Source organism: Camelus dromedarius, chromosome 8 (genome assembly GCF_036321535.1).
Source record: "Camelus dromedarius isolate mCamDro1 chromosome 8, mCamDro1.pat, whole genome shotgun sequence".
NCBI classification, from domain to species: Eukaryota; Metazoa; Chordata; class Mammalia; order Artiodactyla; family Camelidae; genus Camelus; species Camelus dromedarius.
Window position 1 is genome coordinate 67710818 of NC_087443.1, and position 12241 is coordinate 67723058.

Consider the following 12241-nt stretch of genomic DNA (forward strand, 5'->3'; position numbering starts at 1 on the left):
GCAGCTCCGCCGGCCTCTGCCCCCTTTCTTCCTGCCTCTCACCTTTCCCAAAACTGCATCTTCTTTCACAGAATGACTTGCTGACTGCACGCATGTAAAGGCTTTATCTTTTCAAAGTGCTTTATAATCTTTAATGAGCTGATCCTCTTCTCCCTGGGGTGGTTAGTGGACTGGCTGATTGTGCCCAGAAAGAAACTGAAACCCAAGTGTCTCAGAGTGACTTGTTTCAGGTCACCCCAGGCAAATCAAAGATTGTGGGCACCCAACAAATTGTCCCTGCCGCTGGCATCACTCTAATTACGGCCTTTGTTGTTGGGCCTCCATGGTCAGTTGCTCATTGTGACACCCACAGGGCAGGGACTCTGGGTTTCCTTTTTTCTTTGGAGGGACTTGGCCAGACCTGCCATCCCATCTGCTCGTGGTCCGAGGACCACCATGTTCTCAGGTGGAGGAGGCCTGCCTCAGACAGATTTTACCTTTGAGACCAGGAGTGGTAGGCAAACCGCAGATAGCTGGCCAGATCCAGCCCCCAGCCTAGTTTTGTATGGCCCTTGGGGTAAAAATGATTTTGACATTTTGAAGTGTTTGGAAAAAAACTCAGAAGGAGAATATTTTTTGACATGGGAAAATTATGTGGCATTCAAATCCCAGTGTTGTAAATAAAGTTTTATTAGAACACAGCTGTGCTCCCTCACCCATATCGTACCTGCCTGCTTCTGCACCACACGGGTGAAGGTGAGTAGTTGCACCAGAGGCTGTGGGACCCACAAAGTCTAAAATATTTACTGTCATGGGCTGTATTGTGTGTTCTCCCCTCCCCCAAATCTGTATGTTGACATGCTAACCCCTAGTACCTCAGAATGTGACCTTGTTTGGAAATAGGGTCTTTGCAGATACATCAGTTGAGATGCGGTCATCCTGGAGCAGGGTGGTCCCCTCACCCAGTACGACCAGTGTCCTTATGAAAAGAGGGAATTTGGATGCAGATACACACACAGGAAAAATGCCATGTGCGGATGAAGGTGGAGATCGGGGTGATGATTCTTCAAGCCAAGGAACCTCGGATACTGTCAGCAAACTCCCAGAAGCTGGGCCAGAGGCATGGAACAGATGCTCCCTCCCGGTGCACAGGGGGAACCCACCTGCCAAGACCTTGATCTCGGATGTCCAGCCTCCAGGACTGTGAGACAATACATTTCTGTTGTTTCAAGCCACACAACGTGTGCTGCTTTGTTATGGCAGCTGTAGCAAACTAATACATTTACTATCTGGCCCTTCACAGAAAACATTCAGTTAAATTAAGCAGAAATTGGGAAACGGAGTACTCCTCATCCTCACTCAGGACTTAGCCCCCAGGTGCTGGGGCTCAGGCCCTGGCTCCCACCTCCTCAGTTCCTTGCTGAGAGCATCCTCATTTCTCCCCCTGTGAAGATGCAGCCATCCTGTGTCCCCGTCCCTCAGGACTCATGGATAACTGACCACTCCTAAACTCAGGTCGGCAAATATGGACTATGAATGGTGGGTGATGGCCCAGAGGTAACACCTGGCCTTCCTCCTGTTTCAAATGTCTTATCCCAGAGGCAGGAGTCTGTGGGACATGCCCCCTCGGGTCCCTCATCTCACGTGGCTTTGCACCACCGCTTGCTCTGTTCACGAAGGGGAGTCTCATTCTAAGATGAAGGAACCAACAGCTCCTGAAGATGGTGGGCCCCACGGCTGTGTGCACGACTTCCGGGGAGCCAGGCTGGCCTGGCCTGTCCTCGCAGGAGGACAAGAGGGTGGAGACGTGGAGACCAGTCATGGTAAAGGCCGAGATCTCAGACCCTGGTCTGGATCTGAGAACTCTGTGTATCCGAGTCCTGGGGCCGATGTAACGAAGCACCACAAGCTGGGTGGCTTAGAACAACAGAAATGTGCTCTGTCGCAGTGCTGGAGCCTTGAAGGCTGAAGTCAAGGTGTCAACAGGGCCCTGCTCCCTCCCAAGGCTCTAGGGAAGAATCCTTCCTGGCCTCTTCCCGCATGGTGGCCCCAGGCGTCCCTTGGCTTGTGGCAGCCTCTCTCCAGTCTCTGCTCCTGACTTCATGGGGCCTCCTTCCCTGTGTCTGTGTCCTCTCTTCTCATAGGGACACCGACCATTGGATCTCGGGCCCACCCTCCATCCAGGATGGTTTTATCTCAGGATCCTTGATGAATTACACCTGCAAAGACCCCGTTTCCAAATGAGGTCACATTCTAAGGTAGACGTGAGTCTGGGGCGGTGTGAGGGGGCTGAGGGAGTGGCTATGTAACTCAGTACAAGCGGTAGGGTTGAAAATGAGAGAAGTCCCACCAAATTTGCTCAAAGCAAAAGGGAGTCGTTTGGCTCCTATAACTGGAGAGTTTAAATGGGACTCTTCAGACGCACAGCACAGGCTCAAATAATGCCTTCAAGAACCTATCTTTTGTAGGCAGGGTATAGCTCAGTGGTAGAGTGCCTGCCTAGCAGGCACAGTGTCTTGGGTTCAATCCTCAGTTTAAAAATAAATAAGTAAATAAACTTAATTACCTCCCCCCCAAATTTTTTTTTTAATGAAATTCATCTTTTTCATCATCTCTGGGCCCTCTGTTCCTCTGTGTTGGCATCCTTCAGGCAGCTTCTCCTCCTGCGCGGTGAGAAAAAATGCCTCTCCCAGCACCCGCCCCACTTCCATTGTCCCTACGATCATTCCCAGTAGAGAGAGTACCTTTTTCTTGACTTTCCAGGAAGACTCTCCAGGGGACTCCATCTGGCTTGGGTGGCATGCCAATTCCTGAACAAGTAGTTGGGCAGGGGCTAGAGAGCTGTAATTAGCTGGGCCTGCCCGGGTCCTGTGTCCACGGATGGAATCAGAGACAGGGAGCAGCCCTACCTGAATTCCTGGGGTGAGGCTGGGCGTTCCTCCAAAGACCCAGGACCTAGAAGACCCTGGATGGGCATTATCGGGGGCATAACAACCCCACAACTCTAGCACACAGACCACCGTGTACCCAGCTTTGGAAAGAATGCTTCAAATTAAAGTTCATTAGAGGCTGATAACAATGAACCATTTCTCCTACTCTTGTTTTCATTTCTTGCTGCTGAGTACTAACTACTGACGTGGAATTGGACGAAGGACTGGAAGAGCCTTTCCCTTGGTCCCTGTTTTTAGACAGTTCCCAAAGAAACACGATCCAGGCTCCTTTACACAGAGTTCCCCTCCCTGCTCTTCTGGTTGCTAAATGTCCTGCTAATTATTATTATTCTGTCGGCCCCCAAAGGTGGGGCATCATCATTCTGGTCCGGCTGGCCAGGCGGGAAAGCGTGTGCAGGACGGGGAGCTGACCTGTAGGGTGTCGTGCACTCTCCGGCTAATGAATGCAGGCTTGTGAAGGGGTTTAGACACCGCTGGCATGCTTAATGGGAGGGTGGCTAAGAGCTAACTCCTAAGGCTGTACTTGGCTGCAGGCACCCTTAGAAACCAGGAAGATGACTACATGAACTTTCAGAGCAGCACCTGTAGGTAGAGCCCCTCATTTGTACATTCAGCCAGCTTTTTTCCTTTCTTTCTTTTTTTGGAGGATGTCTGTGCCAAGCTGTGTATTAGGCACTGGGAATACAAAAGATGAAGGAGATTTAGACCACAGAAGGGCCACTTTTTATCGGGGAAACCTGCCCAGAAACGGAAAATCATAAAACTGTGCCGTAAGTGCAGTGGTCAGAGAGAGGCATAGGGAAATACAAAAGTGAGAGAGGGGCGTGGGCAGGTAATTCTCCTTGGAAGAGGTGGGGAAAATATGCCAAAGATCCAGGACTTGGTTTTGGAATCAGGGTGAATCAACCTAAAAATGCTTTTTGGTCTCCAATAACAGAAGACTTGGCTCCAACTGACTTCAGAAATAATTTATTTTCTCATATAACTGAAAGTCCAAGAGAAGGATGTCTGATAGGGAGGTTCACCAGGTCTGCAGGACTGAGATTCCATTTCTCTGCCCTTTCTTCCACTCTGCTTTCCTCCCGTGGTCAGCTTCTTTCTTAGGCTGGCTTCCCTCATGGAAACAAAACAGCTGCAGCAGATCCAGGCCAACATCTGCACACCACACGTCCAGGTGACCTCATGTTGCAAGCAGAGCTTTGGACATTCACTCTACTGGACTGGCTCCTTTCACATGGCTGTTCCTGGTCCAGTCACTGCGGCCAGGGGCCTGGAACACACCGACCCTCTACGGGTAGCATCCGACGTTTGGAATGGAGAAGTGGATGAGGCCAGCATATACCTGCTCTTCATGGACAACAGAATGCTCAGCTGAGTTTGCTGAAGTGTTCATCGGCATACCCTGGCATTGGTTACAGCTTGAAGAAGCTCCTGAGTCTTCAGTAATGAGTCTTATGACCAAGTATGGAGAGAGGAGGATCCCAGCTCTGGAAAACCAAGAGGAAAAAGTCTGTTCTTAAAAGAAAGAAGTCATATCAGCCTTCATCATACCTTGACTTCTGGAATACATTAAACCAGAGCCTCACTTGGCTTGGCCAGACACTCCATCTTGCAGGAGAAGGGAGGCAGTAGTGCATCACTTAGGATAGCCTATGTTATCCCGCAGTACAAAGAACCCCCAAACCTCATTGGCTTAACACAAGTGCACTGTGAGCCCGGGTGAGCCTCTAGGGCGATGGTCCTCCATGTGATGACTCAGGGATTCAGGCAGGAGGAGTCTCCACCATCCTGTAACTGCACTCCTGGAATGGACAGCCCCCTGGATCAGAACAGGGAGGGAAGAGCCAGCTGGAGACTCAGACCCTGGAAGTTAAATGCCTCCACATGGATGGAAGTGACACCCAGCTCTTTTGCTCACCTTCCATTGACTAGAACATGGCCACGCCTAATGGCAAGGGACAGGTGAGTGCAGTCTGTGCCCAGAATTAGAGGAGGGCTGGACACCGAGGGATGTGGAAGTGCCTGCTACGGTGGAATTCCTGGGTTCCTCAAGCCGGAGCAGAGAGCTGCGCCAGGTGCCTCGCCTGCCTCCTTCCCTTTAACCAGTCTTCTCTGATTCCGGCTGCCACACGCAGGAGCTTGTTTCCAGAGGGGGAGGAGACTGGCAATGGAAAGATTAGCCGCTCCCTGGGTTCCACACGGGGATCAGTATTTTCAATAGTACTTTGTGAGTTCAGCCTCAAAGTAAATGGTTAATTCATCTTGTATCAACAGCACTGTGATTCATAATGTAAACTTGGAGAATCCTTGATGTTTCGGGCCCACATTCCTTTTAATTTGGCTCTGCATTCTTTTAAAGCCACAGCGAGCTCACTTAATAGAATGCAGCATGCAAATGCACAAGTTTTTGCCTGGAGGCAATTTAGCCTGGCTGTTTCAATGGATGTCTTCTTTCAAGTGTATATTCTTTCTTAAATTATTTACTGGGTAAACACACTTTGCATTTTCAAAAGGGAGATTAAGACTGCTTGCTGCAGACCTAGTTGAATTTAAAGCCTCCCCCCACCCCCCAACCCTGTCCAAAGTTAGATGGAAGTTCCTTTGGGCTTCCCCCAAAGTTCCTACTCAGTCTCACTAGCTGGGAACCCAGCTTCCCGGCTTGTGGTTCTGATTCTCTCTGGGCTCTGCATTCCTTTCTGCTTTGCCTACAGTCATACCTGCCAGCTGCCCCTGGCTGTGACTGTACTCCAGGCCTCCTCACAGATGGGCGCACCAATACCAGCCTTTGTTTCCCCCTCCAGGCTGGCTCAGTCTTGTCTACTCAAGGGACCCAAAAGCTCACTTCTCTGGTCCTTGGAGGCACAGTATCTGCCCGACAGCTTTGAGATCCAAAGCTGGGTTGGTGTTCTGACCAGAATCAAACTTACATCCAATTCTATCAACTCCAGCCTTTTGGGGTTTTGTTTGATTGTTTGTTTTGCCCTTCTACACCCTTCGTCCCAGATGTCTCCCAGCCTTTGGTTTGTCTCCTGCCGACCTCCTCCATCGCCAGCACATGCCTCAGTTCCATGCGGACCATTCCTTCTCCTAGCTTCGGGGAGAAGGCCCAGAGCTGCCGTGAGAAGGCACAGTGTCCAGTGTTCCATCTTTGGGGGGCTTATATCAGCTTTTAATTTCAGCCTTTTCTACGCAGACTCCCTGAGATTTTCCTACCAATTAAATTCGTACAGATTTCTTTTCCACTCTCCCTCGAATAGAATGATTACAATTCCCGGGGCTGCGTTCTTTCATTGTCATCCTTTGGACAGTCCTCCTGGGAGCCTATGTGCCAGGAGCCCTGCCACTAGCTGGGGCTGGAGACGGGAAGGCTCCTGGCTCTGCGGCCGCACCAAGGTCTTTCTGAATATCTGGGACCCAGCGGTGTCCTTCTTGGGATCAGGTGTGTGTGTGTGCTGAGTGAGTTAAAGATACAGGCTGTTGGGAAAGATCATGGGTGAAACCCACTCCTCTTTGCCTTGAGGTGAGGGGAAGGACCAGAAGAGCTGAGGACTTAGGGATTCCTGTGCGTTCCTTTTTCTAACCGTGCTTCAGATTAAACAAGTAACACCCACAGTTAATCCTTTATAAATTAGCATCATGGATGCCTTGGGGCCCTCAACCCACAAATAAAATGGTTGTCAACACAGAGACACACTACTGTATATTACTAAAGGCAGAATTTTAAAGAATTTTCATGCTTTTAATGTGCTTCACTGCAGAGTTTCAATTTTGCTGATTTCCTTTGCAAGGCTGATGCGGGAGACTGTGGTAAACAGAGATTTTGACAGTGACTTGGGCAAACGGGATGTGTAGGGCTGTGCTGAAGACTTCTGCCCCTTCCAGAGAAAAGGGTCAAAAATCAATTTGGGTTTTAAATCAAGCCACCAAGTGGCACCAATCAGTGTTCGTAATTAGCCTCACTTTAACAAGCCGTGAAGTCCCGTTTTTATTTATTCTGGGGACAGAGAATCTTCCCGGCTCCTGAGTAAATATGGTCTGTTAAGTCTGAATTAGCTGTCATCGCAGAAGAATTAATGTCAGGGCACCGCCTTTCTAGTGGGAAAGGGAAGAAACAAACAAGACAGATCTTAGCTGAGCCTTACGTGATAAATGAGGACCGAGCGGATCATTCATCTCCTTCGAGGAAAGTGGACACAGGCACTAAAGCAGTTTTGCGGAAGACGTGTCAGCAAATGTGATCATTTTGTAACCTGTCAGGATGAGGGGGAGCTAGTCGTTCCAGGGGGGCCACCAGGGAGTGGGCTTGTCTGATATGACTGGCTCCATCCATCCATTTAGGTTTGGGGAAGAAGGGGGTGGGCAGGAAGAATCCGACTGACACCATGAGGATGTTGTCATCCCTCCAAGAAAGAAACACCCAGAAGCTGGGAAAAGCTGCGAACACCCTGCAAAGGTTTCTTCTCAAAGATATGAAGCAGGAGGGTGGGGTCTCTGGTCAACTGGGGGCCTGGCTGGTCCCTCTGAGCTCCTCCTGTGGAAGGCCCCATCAGCAGACCTTCTCCTGCTTGGTATTTGGAGGATGGGCAGATGGGGTTTGCTGTGGGGTCTCAGCTGGGTGGACTCTGCCTCTGTTTCTGTGTGGTTGGTCCTGTGGGGGCCGGAGTGGGTGAGGCCGTTGGATCTAGCTTGCCTTGCCTGATGTCCGACCTCTTTTCTCAGAACGAGGTAGCAAATTATGAAACAGCTTCATCAGAAGCCCTCTGCTGACATCCCGGAGCGCGCGTCTCCACTCTGGTTCTCCTTCTGAGTTCCCAGTTCCCCTTCCGCATCTGGCAGAGCCAGAGCAGAAGGGTTTGGAATCCCTAGAGGTGAGGGTCCATCAACCAAAGCCCACGAACCACCTGGGTATTTTGTATTATTTCTCATTTCCATCTTTTTTTTTTTTTTTTTTTTTTTTTTTGCCACGGAGCACATGTGACGTTTCCTCCTCGCGTAGCGGAACGCAAGCCCCAGTGACAGATGATGGTTTCACAGCCTGAGCTGCAAGTTTGACACTTGCTTCTTAATCCTGTCCTTTTCTTCCTAAGTCTTTTACTTTTCCCTGGGTATTTTTGTACAGGTAAGTACCTTACTGACATATGTTTCCTTGGAGTCTCTCACTTTCATGGGAAACACTGCAAAAAAAAGAGGCTTGTCTAACATGTTAAATTAAGAAGAGAAGCTCGCATGGGGCCCTTGATCGCTTAACAATTACTACATGGTACTCGGAGACCAGAAAGTCATCTGATTCGCTGTGGCTCCGCAGTAAGCCTTTCTCTGGGTGCCGCGTGGCAGTCACTGTGGGGTCGTTCGTTTGCTGATGGATCATTTGTAGAACCACAAAGCTGCATGGTGTCACGCACACCCCCCACACGGGGTTCCCCACCCCTACCTGCGATGCAAAGCCTCCATCTGATTCGCCAACTTTGTCTTGGCTGATCTTTGCGACCGTGTCCTCTGTTTATCCATGTGAATTGTTTTTCCTCCTTTGCTCTCTCCTAGAATCATCCAGAACCGCATCCTGATCGTCATCCTGGCTGTCGTCCTGGTCATCACCATCCTGATGGCGATCACTTTCTCGGTCAGGAGACACTGATGTATCTGCTCTTCCCTGATAAACAGCAAGAACGGCTCGTTCTGAGTAATTAAGACAAAATGGTCACATGAATCATTCTTTTGCACTGACAGGCCCTGAATGACCCCCGTGTGCACTCACCGCTGTTCAGCTGAAGGGCAAAGAGTGTAAAAATATTTTCTATTCCTGTTTGCATGTGGGTTGGTTTCCTTTTCTAGATTTGTCTTCACCCAGATTTTTTTTTTTATAGGGAAAGGCAAATGTTTATTTGCCTTTTGGTAATTTCATCTACTGACCAAAATAGCCTTGGAGACATTCTTGCTTGCCCTGTGGACCTGTCAGGGGTCATGGTTTGGGAGAGGCCATGATCTGTCAGTCAAGGGAGCTTCTGATGGGCTGTGCTGTTTGTCACACACCTCTTGTCACTGAACAGCCCTTCTGTGATGTGTGAGGATAAAAAAAAATGCAGAGAAAAGCAAGGGCCAGAGCAGTGACCAGACCTGTTCCTACCCAGGCGTGATGACCATGGTCAACCTGCCTGCGTGCGCTCATCGTAAAGGTGGATATTTAGCATCGGTTGTGCCGGAAATTGACTTAGCACTTTCCCTGTCTTTCTATGCATATTTTTTTTAACTCAAAAGTATTTTTTTGCTGAGCCTACCCAATATCCACTTTTCACAACTTTGATTCCTGGCTACAAGAAAGATGTCCCAGCCTTCCAAAACCCCCATACTCCCCAGAATCTGCTGGCAGATTGAGCTCCGGCATGCTATTTAATTGTGTGACCTGCTCTCCCCTGATCTGTGCAAGCATCTCTGTATCCTTTCGGTCTTCATATTTGCACCGCCCAAAGCAGACCTCATACATGCAGAAGGTCTGACAGGGTTCTCTCCACGCCCACTCCAGCATGTAAAGAGAACAGGAGTATTTCAGGAAGCACAAGGACATGACTCCATCAGTGCAAAATGTCAAATGGGATTATCGATACGTTGAGTCTTATAGGCTGAGCCACCAGAAATAAACTTGATGGAAAAGGTCCACTAACCTCCTTTCAAAGATTAAGGGATTGCTGCGTGTTACAAAAGGACGGCTTGGGCATTTGCTGTGCAAATGTTGGCGCAGCCCTCCTGAATTCGCCGTGTGTTCAAACTTCTCACGTGCTCTGTGATTTCCTTTGGTTTCTCTCTGTACGAGGTAACCGGGAATTGTGTTCAGAATGAGTCCATTTATGATCAGGCTTCAAGTTTTGCCCAAGTCGAGGTCATTCTCCCCCTGGTCATAAAGCAAAATGTATTTCTTCTTAAGACTTCATAGGCACTTCCAGGGTCCTTTCTATCTTTGGAATATAATTGGAAGCTTTGAAGCCTTGAAAAGCCAACCTGTTCCCTTCATAAAAAATGCTAACCACCTGTGCCCATTGATGGAGAGCACCTGAATGCTGCACTGGATTTTTTTTCCCAACTCAGAAGAGAACCATTACGATTTAGAGAGGAAATTCAGGATGGCAAAATCCACCAGAGAAATTGTGCTCATCGAAACAGGCTAGGGCCTGCATGTGTTCAGATAAATCATTTAGGATTTTGTAAATAATGCTGCAGCCTTTACATCGCAGGGCTGGTGTGGGATCTGGGCAGAGCCAAGTAGGCCAGCAAGGGAGTGGGGAGGCCGTGCTAATTTCCCTATCAGCTTAAGGGATCGATCTCAGCAAGAATCTTTTATTCTGATAATGGAATTCCGTACGTGCTAAACACATCGAAGAAACTATTAAAAGCAAGGAAACAAGTAGTCTCCTCCTCGTTCTGAAACTAACGGTGGGGAAGTGTTCTGCCAGCCTCTCTGGTGGCTTCCTTCGAAACTGTTGATCTTAGTTCAAGTGCACAATCGGAGACCCAGCTACACCTCACGCCTCCAGACTCTTCCCAAGGCCACCTGGCGGGCCAGGCTGATCTGACCATCTAAACTTGCTGGCTTCTAAATATTTCACTAACACCTGGCGTTCATGTGGAAGTAGAGGAAATGAGGAGGGAGTACATCGCTCCCCGCTTAATGACTGCTTCTACGGGGTTCTATCTCTTTATCAGCTCTTGCCTGAGATTTTGCCCCAATTCAACCTTGACTGTGGGACGAATATGAACAGATAACCCTTGGCCTAACAGCCTCATCAGATCCACCTCGAGAGTGACCCCCTAGACTGGCAGAGTGAGGGTTTTGCAGGAAGTGGGTGTGAAGGCCCCCCGGGTTCCCGCCTGGCTGCCCCGGATGCTGCCGGACAGACTCGAAGGAGCCCCAAGGGAGGTAAATTGTTTGCCCTCCTTTCCTGCTCCCCTAGGGAAGGAAGAAAGCCCCCCAATTCGAAGCAGTTCATAGAACTGTGAAGGTTCTAGGAACTTACTATGTAGACTTCAATTGATGACTATCTCTAAAGTCAGGAGCCTTTGTTAAAAATTCTGTGTGACGGGGAGGGTGAGGGGTGGAAGACAGGACTCGGAGGAGGAAGAGGAAGGTGGAAGCCCTTGCCATATAAAATTCATGCAGACTAAACAGTTGCCCTGGCAGAATAAATAAAGCGGATGCTGCCCCACTCCAGAATCAAAAGCAATTTAATTAAAGTCTCTTAAGTTGTAAAGAGTTTTAAATGTTCCACGTTGAAGACGAATGCCGGCAAATGCAGCGGGCTTGACGTCAGCTGTCAGGCTGGGGCTGGGAGGCCATTTGCTATTCTGTTTAAGGCAGGCTGGATTGTCTTATTTTGGAACTAGCTTGGTGGGGGGTTTGCTTTGCTACTGCTTCTGAGCCCTGAGCTTCAAAGGCTGAAATTAATGGTGAACAAAATTGTGCGGCTCTGGCCGTCCCATGCGGGGCAAGCCCATTGAGGGTTATCATTAAGTAAAGAAATAAAGAGGGGGAAAAAAGCCTGCCTGTTCCAAAAACCTCATCAGATAATGACCTCAGTGATTGGATTTTCATTACCAAACAGCATCCAGAGATTATCTACTCCATAGACGAAGGGAGGTGGGGAGAAAAAAAAGAAAGGAAAGCAACTGTCTTTCTCGTCCTCCCCTCTCTCCTCTTTTCTTTTTCTTTCTTTCTTTCTTTCTTTTTTTGCACATCTTTTCTTTAAAACTGTCAGATCATTTCAGTATTTCAAATCCGAGGAAAACAGCCTGCCTGCTGCTGTATTTGAAGTTGTAATGGTGTCAAAAAGTCACGACTGACTGACAGCCGTCAGTCCCAGAGGGGCTCATTAAATCATAAAAACTTGACAAGGAAATAATTGCGCATCGCCAGCAACTTGGCGCCTGTTTAGACGTTTTTATTTTCTTTCATTATTAGTCCCCACCATTACGTTCATTAACAAATTGCATTAAACAACTGTTAAGGGCTAATGATTTGTTTATCGCTTTTTTTTATTATTATTATTTAAACATTAGCTGTGTCATGTGGTACCCCAGCAGCCTCTTGCCATCATCCGACTGAATATTTTTCCACTCCAAGCTCTGGGTACTGTTGGAATATGAAATAGATTATTCATTACTCTCCTCTTTGCCACTGATTTGGTTTCATGTAGCGTCTTCCACAGAGAAAGATGAAAACTTGTCAAAAATAGGTTATGTCTTATTCGAAGGGGCAACAATACCAGCAGGTACAGGCACACTTTAATATTTAATTAAGGCTGGTGTTAACCCCTTTAAATGAC

General features: G+C 48.5%; 1 protein-coding gene across 4 annotated transcripts in view; it reads left to right on the forward strand.

Annotated features, from left to right (window-relative positions):
* Nucleotides 1–11930, forward strand: part of VTI1A (vesicle transport through interaction with t-SNAREs 1A) — a 334543-nt gene extending 322613 nt beyond the window's left edge. For all 4 annotated transcript variants that reach the window (XM_010983247.3, XM_010983245.3, XM_010983248.3 and 1 more), the window contains one exon: nt 8472–11930. Coding sequence is in view for 2 of the 4 variants with exons in the window: in XM_010983245.3 (XP_010981547.1) it covers nt 8472–8565 (94 nt within the window). In the remaining 2 variants the exon portion in view is untranslated. The remainder of the gene's footprint in view (nt 1–8471) is intronic.
* The last annotated feature ends 311 nt before the right edge of the window (nt 11931–12241 follow it).